Source organism: Mastomys coucha, unplaced genomic scaffold (genome assembly GCF_008632895.1).
Source record: "Mastomys coucha isolate ucsf_1 unplaced genomic scaffold, UCSF_Mcou_1 pScaffold14, whole genome shotgun sequence".
Classification (NCBI taxonomy): Eukaryota; Metazoa; Chordata; class Mammalia; order Rodentia; family Muridae; genus Mastomys; species Mastomys coucha.
In genome coordinates this window covers 40,387,467-40,410,415 of record NW_022196896.1, presented here as the reverse complement: position 1 = coordinate 40,410,415, position 22,949 = coordinate 40,387,467, and the positions used below count along the sequence as shown (strand labels likewise).

At 38.5% G+C, this 22,949-nt stretch overlaps 1 protein-coding gene across 2 annotated transcripts in view; it reads right to left on the bottom strand.

Annotated features, from left to right (window-relative positions):
• The window catches only part of Prex2 (phosphatidylinositol-3,4,5-trisphosphate dependent Rac exchange factor 2), a 300,091-nt gene that overhangs the window by 22,112 nt on the left and 255,030 nt on the right, over positions 1-22,949 (bottom strand). For both annotated transcript variants that reach the window (XM_031366853.1, XM_031366854.1), the window contains 2 exons: positions 14,422-14,488; positions 14,009-14,199 (listed from right to left, as the gene is read on the bottom strand). In XM_031366853.1, the coding sequence (XP_031222713.1) occupies positions 14,009-14,199; positions 14,422-14,488 (258 nt within the window). The remainder of the gene's footprint in view (positions 1-14,008; positions 14,200-14,421; positions 14,489-22,949) is intronic.

The window sequence follows — 22,949 nt, the reverse complement described above, 5'->3', positions numbered from 1 at the left end:
ACCACCATCACCACCACCACCACCACCACCACAACAACAACAACAACAAAATGCACTATATATTTTAGTGAAGTCCCAGGATTGACTAAAAAATTTAAAAAGCAACTTTAGTTTTCATTTATTTGTTTTGCTTTTTGTTTTTTGTGTTGAAAGAAATAATCATACAAACATTGGATATACTGTCTGTTTCCAATTCAGGCTTCTAGGCTCCTATTTCCATGTACAAAATCCAGAACTTCAGCATCCTAAGGTAAGCTAAGAACTGTGCCCCAGCTCTGTGGGAGATAGGCTATTATTTGCCTCATAGCTCTTTATTATCTCTCAACTCTTTCATTTGAATGTCTGGTGGTAAAATCCAGCATTTGAGTCCTTGTATCTAAAAGACTCCAACTCCTAAAAGGGGAATATGGATTTCCTGGAGTGAATAAAGACATATAAACACACTGCTGGGATTTATAGAGCACCATTTGGTTTTACAAAGGGGCTAAGCTTAAAAATCTCGGGTAAGAATAAGAAAGTCCATCTGAGAAGCCAGGAGCTAAGTAAATCCTATGCACTAGGAAATTTCTTGCTTGGCTATAATATCTCCCTTCTAGAAAAAATTGTACTTTCAATCATGAACAAAATTTAAAAATATCTAATTTTATACTATCTTGGAAAAATATGGACCTTCAATTTTGTAGCTCCTTCTTGTTGCTATTAAATAAAAACAAAGTTAAGTAGGTTTATTTTTTCCTTTGTTGACATGAAGTAATTTAGCATTTAAATTACATAATATAAATGTACAATTTTAAAACAAATTATCAATGTCACAGAGTAGTTTGTGACTCCTTCACAAATGGTGGAGAAGTGCAGTGAAGAGAGGCCCAGGATGACCTCAGCAATAAGATGTTCTAGATTTGGATCCTGCCTTACACTTATGGGGACATGTACTTGGTGAGGTGATAAATACCAGAGGAACTGCTAGTTCACCATAGAAACGAAAACAAGACAACAGACCTCTGCTTATGATTAATATATTTCCGGACATCCTATATTGAAAACAGAATCAACTCATTCCTATTTCACCCACACATAAAATGATAAATTATTCCTAATGGCTCCAATTTACTTTGAAGGATAGTTTAACTTAAGAGTCTTTGTGTGAGGCGTGTGTGTGTGTGTGTGTGTGTGCATTCATATGGAGGTTTTATGTGTTGATACTTAAGAGCCTTTCACTTTGTGTACTTTGTGTTTTGTTTTGTTTTGTTTTGAAATAGATCCTCTGCCTGAGACCTGCAGCTCCTTAGGGTGCTGACAGGATAGCAGTCCTGAGAGACCCACTGGTTTTCACTTTTCCAGCACTGGGTCTACAAGTGCACAGCACAACGCCACAGTCTTATGTAGGTTTGGGGGTTGAACTCTGGTCTTTGTGTTCACACAGCAAGAACTTTACCAACTGAGCATCTTCTCAGCACCTAGCACAGAGGAGTGACTTCACTGCTCTGTGAATATTTGGGCTATTTTATGTGTCCATTCCACACCAAGTACCAGTAGTTGCCAGAAGAGCCAATCTGTTTCCATGTTGAAACCTTCAGCTTCTAAATTGCTTGCTTGAAATGATCCTTTTGTGATCCTTAGAAGGGACCTGGCAGTATTAAAGCACTATTATATGCTTCCTTTTTCAATTACACAAAGTAAAATAGAACTGTAAAAGGTTTCAACTGCTAATTTCATCACTCCACAGCTTCTTCAGTCATAATGTCTTGGGTAGCATTTCAATGGCTGCTGATTATTTCTGGAACTGAACTAGAGAGAGCTGAGTTATGATGCATTCAGGATAGCTTCACTGGAATTATTTAGATGATTCGTAATCGCTTCTACATTGAGTTATGATATTCCAATATTCTGGTATAGCAATAGCTTCCAGAGCATTCTTTCCTGTTTGACCACTACACAAAACCTTCCTTTGTCAGAAAGCAGGTACAGGAAAGATACCCCCATATTCTGTTCCTTTCAATTGGAAGAATGTGCGGACAGAGGGAGCAAGCTGAAAATATACAAAGCCTGAAGATACCTGCCTAATAGCATTCAAAAGGACAAGGCTTAGCCTATATGCTATGGAATAAGGAGTTAAATTAACAAACAAAAAGTGTACAAGCCATTAGCAGTAATATACTTTTGCTACTGAAATGTTTTTCTGAGTTCTCAGAACTCAAATTAGATCAGTCATGCTAGAAGCTAGAACAAATTTTCTATCCTCTTCATAGAAAACTATCACAAAATTATCATAATTTGCTAGGCAATGAAAGGCAGTGGCATAAAAAATATGGGACAAAAGGATAAAACTGGGTCACACAATAATCATATTCTAACTTTTGTAAGAATTGTATGAATTAGCATTTAAACCTTATGACTTGTTCTTGTTCTGATTCACTGTAAATACTAACTTTCATTCCTTTCATTTGTCTTCTCATTTTTATTATTTTTCTTAAAGAAGGCACTTACCTTCAGACCCTAACATCTGCACCTCCCCAGTGACCACAGTCTTCTACCTTTCACTGTTACAGGTACAAAGTGCTAAGATGAAATTCTGGGCCTTTCTTCAACAGAAGCTTACTGACGATGAAAAGCTTAGAGCCTCAAAATTGCTTATGTGTAAAACGTCTTATTTCATCCCTGTATTACTCCCATCTACTATATACTATGGTCAGGATTTAAGACATTCAATCTTCCATAAAGCAGCTTTTGCTACATGTAATCCTCCTACTTTAGATGTTTCATGACTCCCTTAGAATAAATTTGACTCAAAAAAAAAAAGAAAAGAAAAGAAAAGAAAAGAAAACCAAACTCAAAACCTTGGGGCCTTCTGCATATTTGGTCATTTTCAATAATCACAGACAATAGCATCAGCTTAATTCTAATTATATCTTCAAACCTTCCAAGAACTATTGACTCATTAACTATCTATTCAGACTGTAGTAAAACAGACTCTCAGGGAGAGGTGTGTTAAATTGAATACTTGAGGGAATGCTGCACATCCTTACAGTGGTGGTGCTGGAGTCAGAATAAGGCTGATGTAGGACCCAGTGTGGCTGGTGTGTGCTGTACTAGATTCCTTTGCTCTCAGTGGACACAGGGACAGAAGTACTGATGTTTTGGTTGGTAGTCAATCATTTTGCACTGTCTCTCAGGGCCAGTATTAAAATCTGGCCCACCTTCAGTGTGTGTGTGTGTGTGTGTGTGTGTGTGTGTGAGAGAGAGAGAGAGAGAGAGAGATATACAGATCCAGGCCATAACTCAATACAACAAATTAACACATGAAAGACCAGATTTATGATAAACAACTCTAGATTTGGAGCCACAGATTGTCATAAAATAGTATCATGTGTATGTTCATCTAAAGAAAACTTTAATCAGATATAGAAAATACAACTCTTACAAGGGGGTCTTGGTATTTATTTTCACACATTTGAAATATCATAAGTGACACTGAGCACTAGTTTAAAACCTTTTTCTGAGCCAGAATATATATGAAGAACTCGCAGCTATGCCTAGAGTATCCACTATCATTAGTTATGGGTGTATATTGATGACTCAAATACAACCTGAGCAATGTTTTCTTAAGTATTTGACCTCTGATGCTGTCCGCAGTCTTGGAGACAAGGAAAAGAAAAATTTCCAAGGATACAGCACCCTGGAGTATTTGAGGACATCTGGGAAAATATGAACTGTAGCTTATGTAGCTTTTGATTTATATTTAGAACCTTACAGATCTATATCTTAGAAAATGATTATTTCCCCCATTGAGTGGGAGCCTTGGTTGTTTCTCCTTTAATTAAAAGTTGAGTCACTTTGTTCAAGTGACTATTGGGAAAGCATTATTAAGAAGTTAATTGTCCGTGTTTCTTGGTGCTGCTTTCTTAGGTTGCAGTTACCTGGGCATTCGAATTGTAGGGAAGTGCCTAACACCTATTTCAGCCCCTGAACAATGATGGGGGGCAATGCACAAGAATATGAGCCATTCTGGTGGCACCTATGGACACACAGGTGCTTCTTTTAATAGGTGTGAGACACTGCTGACCACCTGATTGCACACATTCCTGAGCATCATCTGTTCTGACCCATTTATTTTAACAATATTTGAGCTAAAGACACAGTTCTACCTGTTAAAGAGATGTAAGTGCTCATGCCCAGTTTTCTCTTTTCTCGTGGACTATTTTGGTGGCTCCTTTTCTTTTGACTATAATGTCTTAGTCAGGGTTTCTATTCCTGCACAAACATCATGACCATGAAGCAAGTTGGGGAGGAAAGGGTTTATTGAGCTTACACTTCCACATTTCTGTTCACCACCAGAGGAAGTCAGGACTGGAACTCAAGCAGGTCAGGAAGCAGGAACTGATGCAGAGGCTATGGAGGGATGTTCTTTACTGGCTTGCTTCCCCTGGCTTGCTCAGCCTGCTCTCTTATAGAACCCAAGACTTCCAGCACAGGGATGGCACCACGCACAAGGGGCCCTACCCCCTTGATCACTAATCGAGAAAATGCCCCACAGCTGGATCTCATGGAGGCACTTCCCCAACTGAAGCTCCCTTCTCTGTGATAACTCCAGCCTGTGTCAAGTTGACACACAAAACCAGCCAGTACATATAATAAAAAGAAATCTATGAACCAGCTATGTTAAAGGTTCACCAACCTGAGAAGTGAGGCATAAAAATTAATTTATTAAGGACACAGGTTAGAAGGATTTTTAATACGTGGTTCAAACATTGACATTTTCATAAGTCCATTCTGGAGTGATTTCTGAAGGTCTTCTAAGGTTCCATTAAAGGTGGTGTATTATCATCAACCCCACAGCATCAAGTTTAACTTACCCATTCCCAGGAAATCAATGCATGTGTGCAATGGATTACTACGTCACCAAAGAACATTCCAATCTTATTCATTTTCAGTTTTTAACTACCTCTTAAATCTCCCCTCTCTACTATATCACTAATATGTATTATGTACACTGGTACAACCTCACGCTGACCCTTCTGAGTAGCCTCTTGTCCTTGGTTTCTTCCACTGAGATTGTTGTCCTCTTAAAGTTCAAATGAAAATGCAATTATGTGAATGGTTCATGACTCTTGTGTCTTTGGATGAAGTATAAGGTCTTCACAATACAGTTGTGGATTTATGCTAACTACCACAAACTTCAACCCCACTGCTTATGTTCTCTGTAGTAACTAGCTCCTGCTTTGCACAAACTATTTTTCATATACTGTCAGTGGGCACTGGTTTAAGTCCCATCCTATATCCTACTCAGCAGGAGTGTACACATTTAAGAAAACAGATATTGGAGAAATGGATTTGAATAGCATTCTGCCTTTGCAGATAGTTCTGTGACCTTGGATAAGCTATTTAATCTCTTTAAATGTCTTCCCTTATAAGTCTAGCTGAATGATAGGGCAAATCTCAGAGTGATTTTATTTCAGAATTATATAAAAATAATCCATCTTATTGTTTACCATAGAGTATATAGTACACAGTATAATGTTAACAACAATCAAATTTCTAGTTAATGTGAAATAGTAGTTCGGTGACCTTGAACAAGTTAATTTTCTTAAATGCCTTCCTCTATAAATCTAGTTAAATGATGGTGCATATCTCAGAGTGGCTTTTTTTCAGGATTACATAAAAATAGCCCATCTTATTATTTATCACATGTAGTACATAATATGGTCTTAACAATTATCCAATTTCATTAAAGTGACTACTGTACCATCACCAATAGGCTGGACTTGTATCTGCGTCAACTGTAGGCTTTCTACAGTGTACTCTGATTCCTGACACTTAGTAGGTATTCAATGCACACCTTTTAAAAAAATCATACCAACCCCTAGTAAGTACCAATAGTATTCCAGTACTTCTAAAAGATAAGATTAATTTCTTTATTATCCATAACTGGCATCTATTTGTAAATAGGACCCAATCATTAAATCTATTCAGAAATATGGCAAATGCATTGAAAGGATAATACATATTTGCAAAAGCAATAATTGGTTCCCTTATAGACAATACATAAGATTCTGTTTCATTTCCTTTTCTCTAGATCTAACCATTGTCACTTTCAACATCTGCCAGTTAATATTTCTAGGTGAATTTTGTTCCTACTTGGAACATAAATATCACAGTGTATTGCTTAATTAGTCTTACATTAATACTGTTGAGAAAAGCTTGCATTGAATAAACCTCATTGGCTACAATAGGGCTGCTACACAAAGCTGTCACCTCTCTTTCTTCTGCTTTGATTCACTTCACTTAAAAGCCTAGCCCTCTGGCTATTCTCCTTGCCAATAGTAAACTGCTGCAGCCCAGCTTCCCAGAGTGGTTCCCTTGTTAAGAATAAATGCAGGGAAGGCTAGGCCTCTCAAGTCTCCCGCCTTGGTGGAGTTCAGAACCCCCCACAGTAAAGTTCTATAAATGGCCTTTTAGATTATCAACCAAGGAACAAAAGTTAACACCTGCCTCCTTTCCCGTCCTAAACTTGGATCTCTATTCTAATGTTTTTTTCTTTCTAGGTATGAGAACTTCCTCTATTTGAATTTGAGACGACTGCTTTTGTTGTTGGTGTCGTTTTAAGTGACTTTCTATGAGGTTGCAAGGGAAAGTTCTCAAAATGAGCACTAAGCAGCTCTGGTATTTTGTGTTCTTGGGATACCCCTCCCTTTCTTGCCTATGATGAATCCTTATGGTGACTTCTGATAGTTCCTGCAGTTTCCTCTATTTAGTAATTTTGAACAGCTGTGTTTTATGGGCTGGGAGTTTCATTCCAGTGTTTAAAGCTTACCTAGCACGACTGAGGACCTGGGGTATATCATAAAAATGGAAGAAAAAAAAAAACAGTCAGATGTGCTTCACATTTCTAACTGCAATGAGGATGGATGGATTGATTTACTATCAAAACTAAGTGCCTACACTGGCTAGGTCCTCTGCCAATCGTGTTTGTGTATACTGCTCATTTAATCTTCACACTTCCACTGTAACAAAGAACTCACCATTCACACCTCATCCATGAGGCTATCAGAGAGCAGGTTATGCAACCATTTACTTCCTTTAATAGCAAGTGAGTAACGGGATGTAACCATTTTCTGATTCAAAACCAAACACTCTTTTCTCTACATGAAATTCGTATCACATAGTTAATGCCTTTAGAGTTCCCAACATCCATCATTCAACAACCACGATATTGGGTCCTGCATTTGTATTTTATATGCATTGTTTTGATACAGATGAATCCAGGAGACTCAGATTGCTTTTTAATGGATGCAGGCCTTATCCTACTAAAATGTGCTCAGGATTAGAAGGGAACCAGTTTTGAAGCACACTCAGGTGTATCCATTGTAAAGCAATCAAGTACTGAGGATAAACTGATCCGATAATGTCCCTATCTACCAGGGGATTGTATTCTGCTGTAGAAAATGCACCGCTCTATGCAAAGCATGTTCCATTCCCTCAATGATCACATACACTCTAACTTCTAATTATATTTAATGATGATGCACAGAGCACCACTATTCAAAGTCCCCTGATGAGCACAGCGAAGCACCCTATTGAAGAAACCAATTTGTTCTTGTTGCATGGCTCTATTTTTCCTCCTTTCTTTTATTGCCTTACATGGAAGAAAATTGTACACCTGGGGGAAAAAGCAGCATATTAACCACCGATCAGTCCCCAAGTGGCTGCAGTGGCTCTCTGAAGTCAGAGGCTCTGCAAAATTAATATGGGAAGGCCACATGCTGACCTATTGATATTTCTCAGCCCATTCACCATTAGCAACGCTTCTGTGACAAATGAAATTCTTGATAAAATTACTACACATTTATGAGAACTTCAGAATGACAGTACTTATGTAATGGAATCCCCTTTCTTAATGAAGCACACAAATGCTTTTGTGTGTTAAAGAAAAATTCCAAAACTAAGTCAAATTGGGGCATGGTTTTTTGTTTGTTTGTTTGTTTGTTTGTAGTATTTTTCAGAGGCAACCTCTGGGCACCTACTGAGTTTTTGAGCATTATCACTTGACCCTTGTCAGACAGGCAGGCCTGGTAAAATCTGCTGTGATGTCTAGATTGCATCCTTAGAGGGCTGGAAGGTTAATGGATCAGCAAAGACAGGACCGGCAGAGCACAGCATTGTGAAAAACAAGGAGGCAAAGTGCAGGAGTGATGAGCAACAGCTAGGGCAGGATCCTGACAGCAGAGATAAATTGACTACACAACTCTCTCTACCTATCTCAAGGCCAAAACGCAATGGTGTTTAAAGGGGCATGTTTCCAGCATTGCACAGGAAATTAAACATGAAATTCTCATTAAAGATAATGACACCTTCTATTACAACTTCCAACAAAGACTCTTGAAATTCTTCATATGTATCTTTTTTGGTTTTGTTTTGGTTTTGTATGTTTGTGAGAGGGTTTCTCTGTCCTGGAACTTACTCTGTAGACCAGGCAGGCCTCAAACTCAGAGATCTGCCTGTCTCTGTCTCCCAAGTGCTGGGATTAAGGGCATTGTCCACCACTGCCCAGCCTCCATATATCTCTTTAAACTTAAGTTTAAAAGCCAACCACTGGCATACATATGCCCTAACCCTGACCCCTCCTCTTCTAGCACACGCGTGTATTTCTAACCAGCCCTGCTCAGCATCAAGGTGTTCACTGTCAATTAGCCTCCAGTAACTGAGCAGTAAAGCTCTCTGAGGAAGCATTGGCTGTGCAAGGGTGTGCAGGGACATGAACCTGCTACAGGTACCCTCAATACTGTGCATGGATGACTCTGCTTCTCTACATTATACACTCCCTCCCAGGCTTGGATTCTCTCACCCATACACTTCAGCTCTACTTTGCTTTGGGAGTTTGACTGGATACACTGGCTACAGAGCCTGGGCGCTGCTGCTATTCAGTACTACTGTCTGGTCCTGTCTGGGTTCTCTCATTTCTGGCTCAGTTCTGTCCACATTATCCAGAGTTTCCTAATGCCATGACTCTGAATGGAAGCATCTAGCTAGGGTTCTTTGTTTTGTTTTGTTTCGAGACAGGGTTTCTCTGTGTAGCCCTGGCTGTCCTGGAACTCACTCTGTAGACCAGGCTGGCCTCGAACTCAGAAATCCGCCTGCCTCTGCCTCCCAAGTGCTGGGATTAAAGGCGTGCACTACCACCGCCTGGCAGACTTTTGTAACTTTTAAACCAAAATTCAGCATATTGTTTATCTTTGAAATAAAAGCTATTCCATTGGCAGCATTGCTAATACCAATTTCCTTGCAGTTGCTTTTATATTTTACTGTCTAGATTTGATTTCCTTAACAAATACTGTAGTCATACTTCGGGTCCTGTACCATGCTTACACAATCGGGCTTCTGTTGGTGGATGTAGTGAAGGGCATGACCCTATGACTCCAATCCAGTCTTGAAATTTTAAATAGGAAAAGATACCTCAATTTCCTAATAAGCTACTAATAAATGCATTTTGGAAATGGATCCTTTTAAGTTTGTTTCCTAAAACTTTACATATACAATTTTTTCTACACCTAATAATAAAAATAGCCTGCTGTCAAATATGTGTGCCAAAAGAGGTCCATCAGTATTTGTACTTTAATAATGGTAACCAGCTGGCCTTAGCATGCATTGTGCCCTTCTCACATTTGTGGGCAGTTCTTCACAAGGAGGATTATGATGCAGTGGGGACTGGGAAGCCTCAAAGGCTCATCTAACTGTTTCCACTGATGAAAGGCTAGGAATATTAGCTTGAAATGGATGTCCTGATTCCTGAAGAAATTTAGTCACACCAGAAATCATGACAGCAAAAAGACGTTCTTTAATACAGAAGAATTTGACCAGGCACTTCTTAGCCCTGCACTCAAATCCCTTACTGTCTGCTGGCCACACCAAGATCCCATGGATCACCTACTACTGCAACTCAGATGAAGATGAGTAAAGACAGGTTCCTAAAGAGACACACTATGGTCACAGATACCTTGCCTTCACTGGGAAGTCTGTAAACGTGTCATTTCAAGAAACTTTCTACTGGTGGGTTCCCAGGGTCTGACAAAGCAGGCACTAACATAGAAGAAGAGAAAGGCATCTTTGTGGACTCAGATAGAAACATATTTGAGGCTTTGTAACATTTGTAAGATCCTGATTTATAGCTGTTAAAGGGAAAATGATAGCTACTAACCAGAGTTGAAATAAGAAACACGAACAAACAAATTAAACACACTAAATGGAAGGATACTACAATGAAAAATAAAAGAAACATTTCAATCTCAGTCGCAGTTGCCAGCTTTTTGATTGCCTGGTACACATAACTGGTATGAGTACAAAGCAGAACTTGAAAATCCACAAAGCTGATTCAATACCATTAAAAGGTTGCATTGGGAGAACAAAACTAACCCTATAAGGCAGGTAACAACACAGTATAAGTAACATATGTCTCTGTAGGAAAGGAAAGTCATAAGAAAACCAATACTTTCATTAGTTAGCATGGGGGTGTAAATTAAAGCAATACAGGAATATAATTGTCCCTCAATTAAGAGCAATATGCAGATGAATTCCATTGCCCTCTGCAGACAAGGGAACCCAAGATAACCTACCCGAATTGTATTACACTGAGAGTCATTTGTTTTGAAGCTTTAACTACAATGTACTAACTAGAAAGCTTTATATTTTGGGACACAGTCATTCTGACTAGAAGATGGGCTATTTTAACTTAAGAGACAGAAAGATATAAAAGTGTGCCTCTGTGCTAGTATTATGTGCAACAGCAGGGGGGAACAATAATCATTAAACAAGAAATTAGTAATCGATGGCAGACTCATGGATTGCAATATTAACTGGACAGATGGAAACACGTCTTTTGTGCTGCTACAACAGAATACACAAGATAGGGTAATTGATAAATACATTTAATTCTTAAAATTGAGACTGAGGAAAAAGTCCAGGGTTGAGGGGTTTCTACCTGGTGAGTGCATTCTGGCTGTGTAATCTCCTACTGAAAGCAAATGGGCAACAACCAGAGAACTGAAGGGGCCAAACTTACTGTAACAACCCATTTCCACAAACCTGCCCACAATGAACTCTTCCTAAAGACCAGCATGCTCTAATAAAGCACCGTGCCAATATGCAGTGCTGGATAGAAATCATGAAAAGACTCACAATGGAAGAAGTGGACATACAAGGAGGAAATGCTAAACATGTCCACTGCTAAATCACTTCTAATCACATTTATATCTTTTAGAAGGCAACCTTTCTCTACTCAGTGGCAATGGAAAGCTTATTTACCAAGGAGAGGCAGCGCAGAGCATGAGGGATAGGGATGGACACCCTGTGGGAAAGATCAATAAAAACAAAGCTGGGCTAAGTGCTATGAGATCTTCATAATTCATCTTAAACTCCATCCTTTTAACCCTGCATGTGCATTATTAAACATGTAGAGGTTATGTTGATGGGAATTAAGCTTATCTTTCCTACTAAAACCCACATTTTTGCTCCCAATAATAAAATACTTAGACACCCCCCCATTTACACAGTAATTAAGAATGCAGTAGACTAATTCTCGTGGATAGTCTACAGTTTGCCTATTTCTCATTTTTATTTTAAAAATAAATGCTAAAAATATCTTACATGCCATTTGATTAACACTGAATCTGTCCTTGTAGTGGGCAATGACTGCAAGCTTCCTTGTTTAATGGCTCTTCAGGCCTGGCTTGGCTTCACTTCCTTTCTAGCTGCCTAAATTAGAATTACTAAAGGATTATTTTAGGAACAGCATTCTGTGGAATTTTGGATCCAATGTAAATTGGAACATATTTTATCCTACTGAAAAAACCTCTAAGCAAGTCCTTCATAGAAAAAATGAAAATTTATATGAAAGTCCCAAGTTATTCTGCATAATAGAAAATAAAACCTAACTTTCAAATAGTTTTAAATTGAAATTCAGCATCTGTCAACAGTTTAGTAAATACCTTCTGAAGGGAATAACCCAAACCCTTATTGATTTTTAATTGTAAAAGTGGAGAAAATCACACTTTAAAAATTGTCAATGTTATTTATAATTATTACATAAAAATCAATGAATATAGAAATTGCTGACAACACCCATTAAACTCTAAAAGTGTTCATGCAATGTCTGTAAAAGTAATTTTGACTACTAGTATTTGCTTATGACTAGCAGCATTAAATGGCAGACTAAAGTTCCTTAAATTTCAGTAAACCAATGCAAGGGTAAGAGCATGTGCTTCTACATGTAAAGTTACAAGCAGCTATCTGCTTGTTCTGCTCCTCTGATTAACTGATTGTGAACTACAGAATGCAAGAACACTAAAAGTCAAGGTGATGCCTTGTACACCATGTTTTGTACACCATGGACTTTTTTCTATTCCTTAAACCCAGCTGGCATACTCCTGTCAAAAGCTTCCTGTTCTTTCTCTGTAGCTGGATGGCTCTGTCTCATATAAGTGAATGAATGGTTCCCTCATTTCCTGAAGGCCTCATGAATTTGCCCAGCCCTCAGAAGGTATACCCCTTCTCAAGCTGGCACTTTCTACTACTCTAACCTCAATTCTCTGGAGTCAATCCACCTGCAATACATGTGTTCTTCCTTTATTGTCTATCTCCCACAATGCAATGCACACATACACTATATACAAGTGGGGCCTTTCTCTTTTCAATACAGTTAGCCCAGCAACAGTAATAGTGTGGAGACCTAATCAGTCCTTAATGAACATAGATAGGGTGAAGAATGAATACATGAGAACAGGTTCAATGAACAGGGAGTTATCAGAAAAATTATTTCTTTGCTAGTAAAAAGATTATGCAATATGCCTTGAGAACTTGTCTTGTAACATTTCATACATAAGTTCATACCAGGCTTCAAAACTAGACTTTGTGAATGTCCTGAACTGTACAACCTACTGCCTTGCATGGCACTTCCCTGCTTTTTGTTAATCTATTATCCTAATTGAGACATTGCCTCCATGGAATGGTTTGGATCTAACGCTCTGAAAGATTGATTGACTCCCCATGAATCCTGCTCATTACCTTTAAATTTCCTATGTTATATTTTCTTACACTATAGTTGTTGCTGTGATTTCATCCTTGTTATTTTTACCATTAATTTTATTAACTGTGATATTGCCCCATTTGCTAATCATGCTTGTCTCCAACATGAACACTCTTACTGTATGGTGTCATACAGCACCAGTTATAACACTTTGCATGGACTAAGGACCAAATAATGTGAATAAATAAGTAATCATGACCTTCAAAGTCTAAATGGCCTAACACTAAGAGAGTCTATTCTGTGACATGAGGCCCTATTTAGATTAATGGGAAGACTAAAATTCTACCTTATTATTTCTATTTATATGGTTTCACTTCCAGAAGAAAATGAGGAGGGAGGAAGAAGTGAATATGAAGAGAAATTGGAGTTGGGATGCTCACGCCATTGGAGTCTGAGTCTGATGGAGCTCAGACTGATGCAGCTGCCTTCGTGCTCCATACAACACAGTTGGCATGCTTTCTCATGAAAAGCATATCTTATCAGGTGATCTCCTGGACCATCATTTTGCTGACCATGGGATAAAGGCAGTTAGCTATCTCCATGAATACTGTGCTCATGGCAATTTGGCTCTAGGGATGTCAGTAACTGAAGGAGAGAATGCCTGGTGAACACACAAAGGAAATTGGTGTTCAACTCCAACTAGGAAATTCCTGCAGTGAATATGAAAGATGTTCCTTTTGAACATAAAGTACTAACATAATGATGCAAACATGAGAGAGATACAAATTTCAGCTATCCTGGCATAAATACAGGATTGTGTTAATTAGTCTGTCTATAGTTAACAAAATCTCAAATATCCAAACCAGAAAATATCTCAAATTGAACCTGAACACATCTGAGTCATTTGAACATTTTGAGTTTTAATTCAGCCAAAGTCTGCCATATTAAATACGGATCAAGAAAAATGCCAGCAAGGCAGAGAGGTTCACATACCGGTGCACACCACTGCTGCACATGATGATGTGACAGGCACCAAGCCTGTCACACAGCTCTGAAGAAACTGACAGCAGCCCGACTCCAGAGGCGCTGCAAGGTGTGTTCACACAGGCGGCGATGCGTTTGGATCTGATAAACGAGGTGATCAGCCGGTAAAGCTCATCTAAAGCATTGAGAGACCTCATGAGCTAAAACGAAAAATGAGGGACACAAAGCTCAACATGCTTAGAAGTCCATTTAGGTGGCATGCAATTCAGCTGTCCCAGCTTTTAGATTACTGATCTAAAATATCCTATTATGATGGAGGCTGCGGGTTGGGGATTGTAAGTATCAAGTCAGACAGTGCTCCATAAGCGCTACCAGGGATGCAGGTGAGGATACTGGAGTAGTGAATGCAGTCACTATTTTACCTTATCTATGTAGGCAGCTTTAGATGTGGCATTCGGTGGGGAATTTGACTTGTCCAAGTAGAATGCCCTGCAAGAGTCCAAAGAAAACCATTTATTGTTAGAAAACAAAGAATATAAAATGCATGAAGAAGATGTTTGGTTTCCAACTACTGCTGCTTAAATATCAATAAATGAGGAAGGGCCCTGACAACAAGGTTTGTCAGGGCTATGCAAAGGCAATGGTTACTTGTTTCAAAAAAAAAAAAAAAAAAGAACTGGCAAAATGATACGCAGGAGAAAAATTACTTCCTGAAGCTGTGTTTTGACGCCCTCAGCAGGCTGTGGCCTACAGCAATAATCACATAATTAGTACTAGTCTTGCTTGCTGTCCACTTTTCAAAATAAAGCAAAATGGTTCGGTGAAGTTTTACCAACTAGATTAGGAAAGATAACGCTGGACAACTTCCAAAATGACAATTACCTTCACTCTTACTGAGAATTAGTTTCTCCTTTCCTAAAGCACTGATCAAGCTTTTCTTTGAAACAACTTGCATGTAATTAATTCAGTATTACAAGTTGGTTATTACTCACTAGAATTCAGCCCAGGCACCACCTGTAATGAGTGCGAAGAGCAAATAAACGACCATGAATACAGGATGAATCAGCACCAGGCACTGCTTGGTCCCAACGCGAGGGTACAATGACATGATCCATAGACACCCCTCAAATACCAGGAAGATGGCTCTAATGAGCCAACGAATCAATTTGCACTACAACCACAGGATCAGGAGCAAAATCAAAAGGGATTCAAGCACCATTTAAATTTTTCCCTAGATTTCCCAAGCAGAAGACAGCAATAATCCACAAGGAATACTCTCAAGGATAAGGAAACAGAAAGCATGGATCCAGTGTGGGGCAAAAAGATGCAGTGAGGCTGGTCTACAGAGCATAGTGCCAAGAAAGGCTAGACTGGGCAGATAGGGTCCCGGGGGGCCTTGTAAGGCGTTGAGAGCCACTGAACAAAACTTATCAGGTGAGTTTCATTGCCAGAAAACTCATCCTGCTGTTTAATCAACTTATCGCTATGCCTAATACTTCAGCAGCCAGAAGTTTAACATGTCTTTCGTTTCAAACACACATGGCCATAGTTAGTATAATATGAAAAGCCATGTACACACTACCAACCTTTAACATATTGTGGCATTTTGCCCTTGGTTTTACTATTACATAAATAAAATATTATCAAGGTAGTCACACAACAATATGAACTAACTAGTACCCTCAGAGCTCCTACGGACTCAACCACCAACCAAGGAGTACACATGGTGGGACTTATTGTTCTGGCAGCATGTATATAGTGGAGGATTGCAAAGTTGGTCATCAATGGGAGCAGAGGCCCTTGGCCCTGTGAAGGTTCTGTGCCCCAGTGTAGGGGAAGGCCAGGGCCAGTAAGTGGGAGAGGGTGGGGTGGCAAGCAGGGGGAGGGGGGAAACAACAGGGGTTTATTCTTGTTGTTTTTTTGGGGGGGTTCTTTGTTTGTTTGTTTTGAGGGGAAACTGGGAAAGGAGAAATCATATGACATGTAAATAAAGAAAATATCTAATAAAAAAAAAAAACCTCGAAACCATTAAAAAAAAAAATAAAAGGTAGTCACAGCCCCTGGAGTATATTCTCCTCTACTCTTCTGCTTGTGCCAATGGCGGTTCTTCCCCTAGAACAAATGCATTTCTGACTCCTAGAAGTTCACATGGATGGCTGTCATACTAAGGTCGTCACAGGTCACACTGCTGGCTGCTGCCAGAGATGGCAGAGAACAGGTGTGTGCATTTCTATAGCTATGCTTAAGGACTTCCAACCTCCAGCCACTTAATTTGAATTTATACATATCTGTTAACCATTCATGTTTCCTCTCATTGGTCTGCTCCTACTTTTGTATAATATTACACTTTCTTTATACCTAGTCATTAGCTATTACTTTGAGGTGTGGGGAAGTGAGACATGATTTCTCTGTGTAGCCCTGGTTGTCCTGAAATTCACTCTGTAGACCAGACTAGCCTGGACTCGCAGAGATCTGCCTGCCTCTGCCTCCCAAGTGCTGGGAGTAAAGGAGTGCATCCACCCCCACCTGGTCCATAACTAGGACTTTTACACAGAGTTAAAGTTGATCAGTTAACATTTTCATTTTCAGTCCAACACCTTTCTTATCTTAGGTCCTTGAGACTATTTAATTTTAAAAATTGCTTATTCAATTTATATTTTCATTCACTGTCTTTTAGTGCATATTATGTCACAAAATTTTAGAATATATATCAAAAGTATTTGCCCACCAAAACCACTTTAAGATCTGGAGAGATATGTTTTGTGATTATTATTATTATTATTATTATTATTATTATTACTATTATTGCTGAGAGCTGAGGGCTCCTTACCCATCTCTGTTCTATAGTTTAACCACTAGTATTCAGATAGACACTTATTTTTATAGATGCAGGTAGTATCTCAGACTAAAGTTTTCCATGGGAGAAACCTCACTTTCAGATCTGAAATGGCTGCAGTCACAAACTGTCAAATTTTGTCTTTCCACCAAAATGTTTGCTTTCTCTTGTCACTCCCACTAGAGACGTACTTACACCTTTCAAAGTGTACTAGTCTCCCCTTAGCCTTCACCCCACATACACATTCTTTCCTTTTCATATCTATCCATACTGCCTTTTAGATGGTTTTTTAAGTAAGGTATAACCTAGACTTTGTTACAAAGTTTACTCTAATAATTATCTTTTTATTTTCAAGATGTCTATTCATTCTTATTCTTACTTTCATCTTCAAAAAGTTAGTGTTTCCTACCCTCAAATATCTCTTCTCTATGTGACTACAGAAATGTGTTTGCTTATTACTGTCTAGCACTGTAACAGGGTCATCTCAATAAATATCTATAAGTATATAATGATTATATAATTAACATTTTTGCACCATTTTATGCCTTTATGGCTGATATTTCTTATGCCATATTTTCAGAATTCCAGAGATATTTTCCTAGGCTGTTTTGATGGATCAAATGCTTCTAGGCCAGTGGTTCTCAACCTGTGAGTCACAACCCTTTGTGGGGGGTGTCACATATCAGACATCCCACATAACAGACCTTTACATTGCAATTTATACCTTAACAGCAGCAAAATTATAATTATGAAGTAGCTACAAAATACCTTTCTGGTTGGGGTCACCATTATATGAAGAACTGTATGAAAGCGTTCCAGGATAAGGAAGCTTGAGAACCACTGTTCTAGAACATACTGATTTTCAGTGGCCAATATTTCTGGCTGTTTTTCTTAGAGTTGGGTTTTCTCATGAGTTATGGAATTACATGTAATTTTACTTGAGGTGAGAAAATTTTAAATTTAGTTTTATTTATTTTATATAGCTCCATTATTAACTCTATTCTTTTTAAAAATATGTTTTTTAAAAATCATTTTGTGCCTAGAATCCTATCTCTCTCTCCTTCACACCAGAGGCTTGAATACTACATCCTGGAGACCTCCAGAAGGCTATCGTCGCATCACAGACCCAGCGGATGATTGGCTCAGTTCTTAGTTTAGTGGCTTCCTCCCATTGTCTTCCTATCTAGCATCTCATGAGTGATAGTCTCAAACAGGGAGGACAACACATTTTTATCCTTCACCAAGAAGGCAAACAGACAAGTTCCCTATGCCTGGTCTCAATTCGTGGAGCTGGCTTTAGACTTCCGTGTAGTAAAGCCTAACAGTGACCGCCCACTGTTCTGCAAAAGCTGCCCCAGCCTCTCTGACAGGTCCAGATCTCAGCAGTTCACAGGTCTCAGGAGAGCCACAACTCATCACCTGAATTTCTGTGACCATTTGTGATCTGATGTGACTTACATAGCATTTTCTGTCCTCACACTTTATCTAGGAAAGCTACAGACTCAGAATGTATGTGGTCTTGCAAAGTTAGATTCTCTCCTTGTCCTTTTACCCATCCTTTCCTCTACTGTGTCTGGGCAGAGAAAGCAATGTGATAAAGAAAAGGACTAAAGTTCAAGGGCAAACTGCTTAGCCTTTCAGGAGCCCGGTGTCATCATGTAGGTGGCACAATATTGGTGTATGAAGTGCTTAGTTCTATGATATGCAAATAGGACTAGAATAACAGACAATAGTGATTACAAGTGCACACACTCATCAGGATTTCTTGACAGTGTTTTAGTCAATTTTGGTTCCTAGCACCTATTTCTTTCTAGCAGCTTACATCTGCCTATATCTCCGGCTACAGAGGATTTCACAACTTCTTCTGGTTTCCTCAGGTACCCATATCCATGTCAGCTAGAAGAACAGAATTCTATTATAGCAGCCTAAAGCTCCATCTGAGGAGAACTCCCCTTAGGAAAGATGCCAGCACCAATGGCTGGCAACATTCCAAGAGAATGTTCTCTAATAACAAACAAATTAAATTACTCTAGTTGAGTTATAGTCCAGTGGTTGAATTCTTGCTTATGCTGGTATATATAATACAAGTTTGGGTTTAATCTTCAGTACCATAAGGGAAAAAGAGAAAAAGCTGCCACTAATTCAGCCTCTTAAGGGCAGGTTAGATCATGACAGTCTAAATTTGCTATATTCAGTTATAAGTGACTTTACAGAAATCTCCAAATATCAATTCTGCAAAATATTAAAAGAAAATAATCCCCCCAAACAACTCAGATTGAAGTTAAAGAAAAACCACTTATAAATTCACAGTGTAGCAAACACCAAATAATACCATTTAGGAACCTTATTTTTCAAATGTTATATATCATAACTAAAACCAAAATCTGGTAATGATAAAACTTGACTACTTCAAATATTCTTACAAAATAAAAGTTACTACAGATTCAGTATTAAATATTTGACTCATATTGCATTCATATAGTTAACACTTTCTAATCAATAATGTAATGGAAAGGAATAATTATGAATAGTCATTAGTGTATGGCTATCAATCAACTATATTAATCAGCAACTACTATTAACAAGCATTAACAATGTATTTACTGTACAATACACCGATTCACTGAATCAAAGAGAGTAACCAAGAACTGCATAGCTACTTCAATATTCCTATAGGCAGAGTCAACATAGCTGAAAACATAATTACTTGTGAAGATGGAAGTTTAGACTTAAGGTAGAAACTAATGTTAGGAATTTTTCATCAAATAAAAGGTTGTTCAGTAGGTATTTCACTTAACAGGTAGTGAATTTCAGTATCATCCAGAATATGGCAAACCCTGGACAGAAAATAATCTTATAATGCACTACCCTTAATTATAAAAGTCCTGCAATGCCTCTTAATCAAATTTTATGGAGAAAGTTAATGGTGAAATTGGATTAATGCCAAAGCTGATGTCATTTATGATGCTTCTAAGGTGAGTAAGAATGAAGTCATGGTCCTGGTCTGAATAGAGAAAATCTTATTAGGACAATCTTGAAAGTGTTGAGTTCCCTTTCCTGCTGGCCCATGTCAGCTTTCACTATCACAGCTATCAAAAATGAGCAGATGTTTATAAGATCCAAGTGGCTGAGCCTCATAGAATGAAATAACAATGAAAAAGGAAAAGCAGCATACATTTCAACAAGTATTTAAACTTAAGTTGACATACACACGTGTACATATACATACATACACACATACATACACACATACACACATACATACACACATACATACATACATACATACATACATACATACACACACACATACATACACACATACATACAAACATACATACATACATACACAAGTCATAACTGCTAAAAGAAAAGTGAATTTGGTATAGTCTGCCTAGCATTACCAAGGAAATAAGTACAGGTGTATTTGCAATAAAGGCTGACTGTAAGAGATAACTCCAAAGCCTCAGTGGATATATAGAAGGAAGGTCCTAAAAGTATGATTTAAGAGTTGGATTTGGGTAGGATTATAACAGGTCACAATTGTGAGAAACATTCTAAATGGAAGCTTCACCAAGAATAATGTCATTGACACAGGGAGATAGAGCCGGTACATCTAAAGAGTGAGGTTTTTTGGAAGGTGGTCAGATCTGTGCTCTGAGGAAATGAAATATCAAGCTAAAAAAAAGCTTGTCAGTAATTTATTAAAGCGTGAAGAGGTCTCAAAAGAAAAGTTCAGCTACCAGCTACAGTAAGAATGAGTAGGAAGAGAAATGAGTAGGAAGAATGAGACTGCTAAAGTGTGGTGATTTAGAGCTTCAAGAGATCCTCAAAATGATAAGGATCATGCAGCTCTATAAGAAGACCTTGGGGATCAAGTAGGGAACTAATGCTTGCCTCAGGAGGAAGAGAACAAGTGTGGACAGGTTGATTTGTCTACACAGTCATCCATGCTAAGTACTAATTCATGAATTATAATATTACACTCTCAAATGGGTAAGCAGTCTAGATCATAGCTTAGCAGCATCAAGCTATGCACCAGTGATGATTACTTTTTCCCATAAAGGCTGAAAAGAGTTAAAGGAATAGATCTAGTCTTGAGAGATACACAGAAGTAAGATCAATGACAACAGTGACATCTCCTCATTTGTCATTTGACCAGCCAATATTCCTTGTTGTTGTTGTTGGTCTGAGCATGTTGGAGGGGAACCAGTTTCTAAGAGAGAGGATAAACACATGAGAGTCTCTAGCGTTTTATAACAAAGTAGAAGGGCATTCTCCATCCAAGACCTCTGCTATAGTCTGGCTTTTTTCCCAGATGCTTATTCATGAGGTCATCATTCTATTTATATATTTATAATCTTGGGCAATGAACTCACTGGCAAAAATAATCCAGGTCTGCCCTACCTTAAACTTTCAATAAGTTCAATTAAAATCCATAGAAGCAACAGCACCATGCTGTCATCTCCTAAGATGTCCCCTAAGGCTGTGACAACTCAGAAGCAAGTTTCATAAACACTGCAGGCTTCTAATTCCCAGGAAAAGATGGGAGAATTAATACAGTTGGGACTATGGGCATGCAGACATAGGAAAGTTGCTTCCAACAGAGTTTATGGAAAGAATACATACATAAAGAGAAATCTGCAAGTAACCAAAGTCTCATATGAAACAACTCTATTCCTTAAAGGAGAAGGGACAAAAGCTTAGTCTGGAAGTGACCTTTAAAATCTTCTCTGTGGAAGAACAGGGACTCCTGTCACACCTGCGAGGTTATGTCTAACTACTAGAAAGCTAGCTGCCCAGGAAAGCATGCACGAAGGGGAACAAACATAAATCAGTAAAGGCTATCAGGGAACAACCTTGCATGATAACAAGTCCTGTCTATAAATAACTGTGAGTCTGGCTAAGTTTATTCTGACTGAAAGCAGAGACTCCACTGACCACACCCCTACAGATGCCATTCATTCACCCTTTTCTCTTCCAGCTAAAACTTCTCCCATGGAAATCAACTTGCCAAACCTGATCCCAACCCTCTGCCTTGGCGCCAGTCAACTGTGGAGAGCACTCTTGACTCTGTTTAAAACCATTCTCCCCACTCACACTGACAACTGTGCAGTCGCCAACTCTTGTAAACGGCAGCCCTCTTTCTTTAAGGTATTAGTTTGAGACGAGTACCTTGCTGGTAGCATACTTTACTCACCAACTCCTCCTTAATATTCTAGTCATCACTAACACTGAAGCACTTGTTTCCTGTGCTTTTCTCTACCCGGCCTCATTATTCTCACTTAAAATTCTCCTGGATCATTTTCAGTTCCTCACATTACCAACACATCTCCAAACTCCAGATTCATGTGTTTAGTTATCTGTTCATAACATAGAATTCATAAGGCAGAAAGAATGTCAAGCGCTACGGATCACATAATAAGGAGAAGACAGTCTTTACCTGCAAAAAACTAACTGTAGTTTAGGGAAAAGGAATAAGTGGGTAATTACTATCCTACTTAGGAAGCAAAAGTAAGAGGGTCACAAGTTCAAGCTCATCCTTGGCTATACAGCAAAGTTCAAAGTCAGCCTGAAATACATGAAATACTCTTTCCAAAACAAACAAAGCAAAACAAAAATAGGAATTTGGAAAAGGATACAACTATTAACAGTGCTTTACTTTGTCTCAGCATCCAAAAACTCCCAAGTACTACTTGTCCTAATGAACATGGGGTGACTTTAGTGCAAAGAAACACTCTAAGCTGAGGGGTGGTTTCTATAATAATCACACATCACTGTAAGGGCCATGGTAACATTAGTCCTTTGTGGCTGGCCAGGTGTCCGTATCTGTTGACTTAGATGTTTATTCACAATAGCTAAACTTAGAACCTTAACACATGTCTGTTAATAAAAAAAATGGATAGAGGATTGTGATATACACATATAATAGGAATTACGTAGCCATCGGGAAGAATGAAATAATGTTACATGCAGGAGAAAATGGATGCAGCTGGAGATAATTAATCTTAGGAAGCAAATTAAATCAGTCTCTGACAAAAAGCTTTTTTGTCTCATTTGTGGGTCCTAGATTTTACACAGATACATATGACATAAAGCAAGAAGTAAAACTGT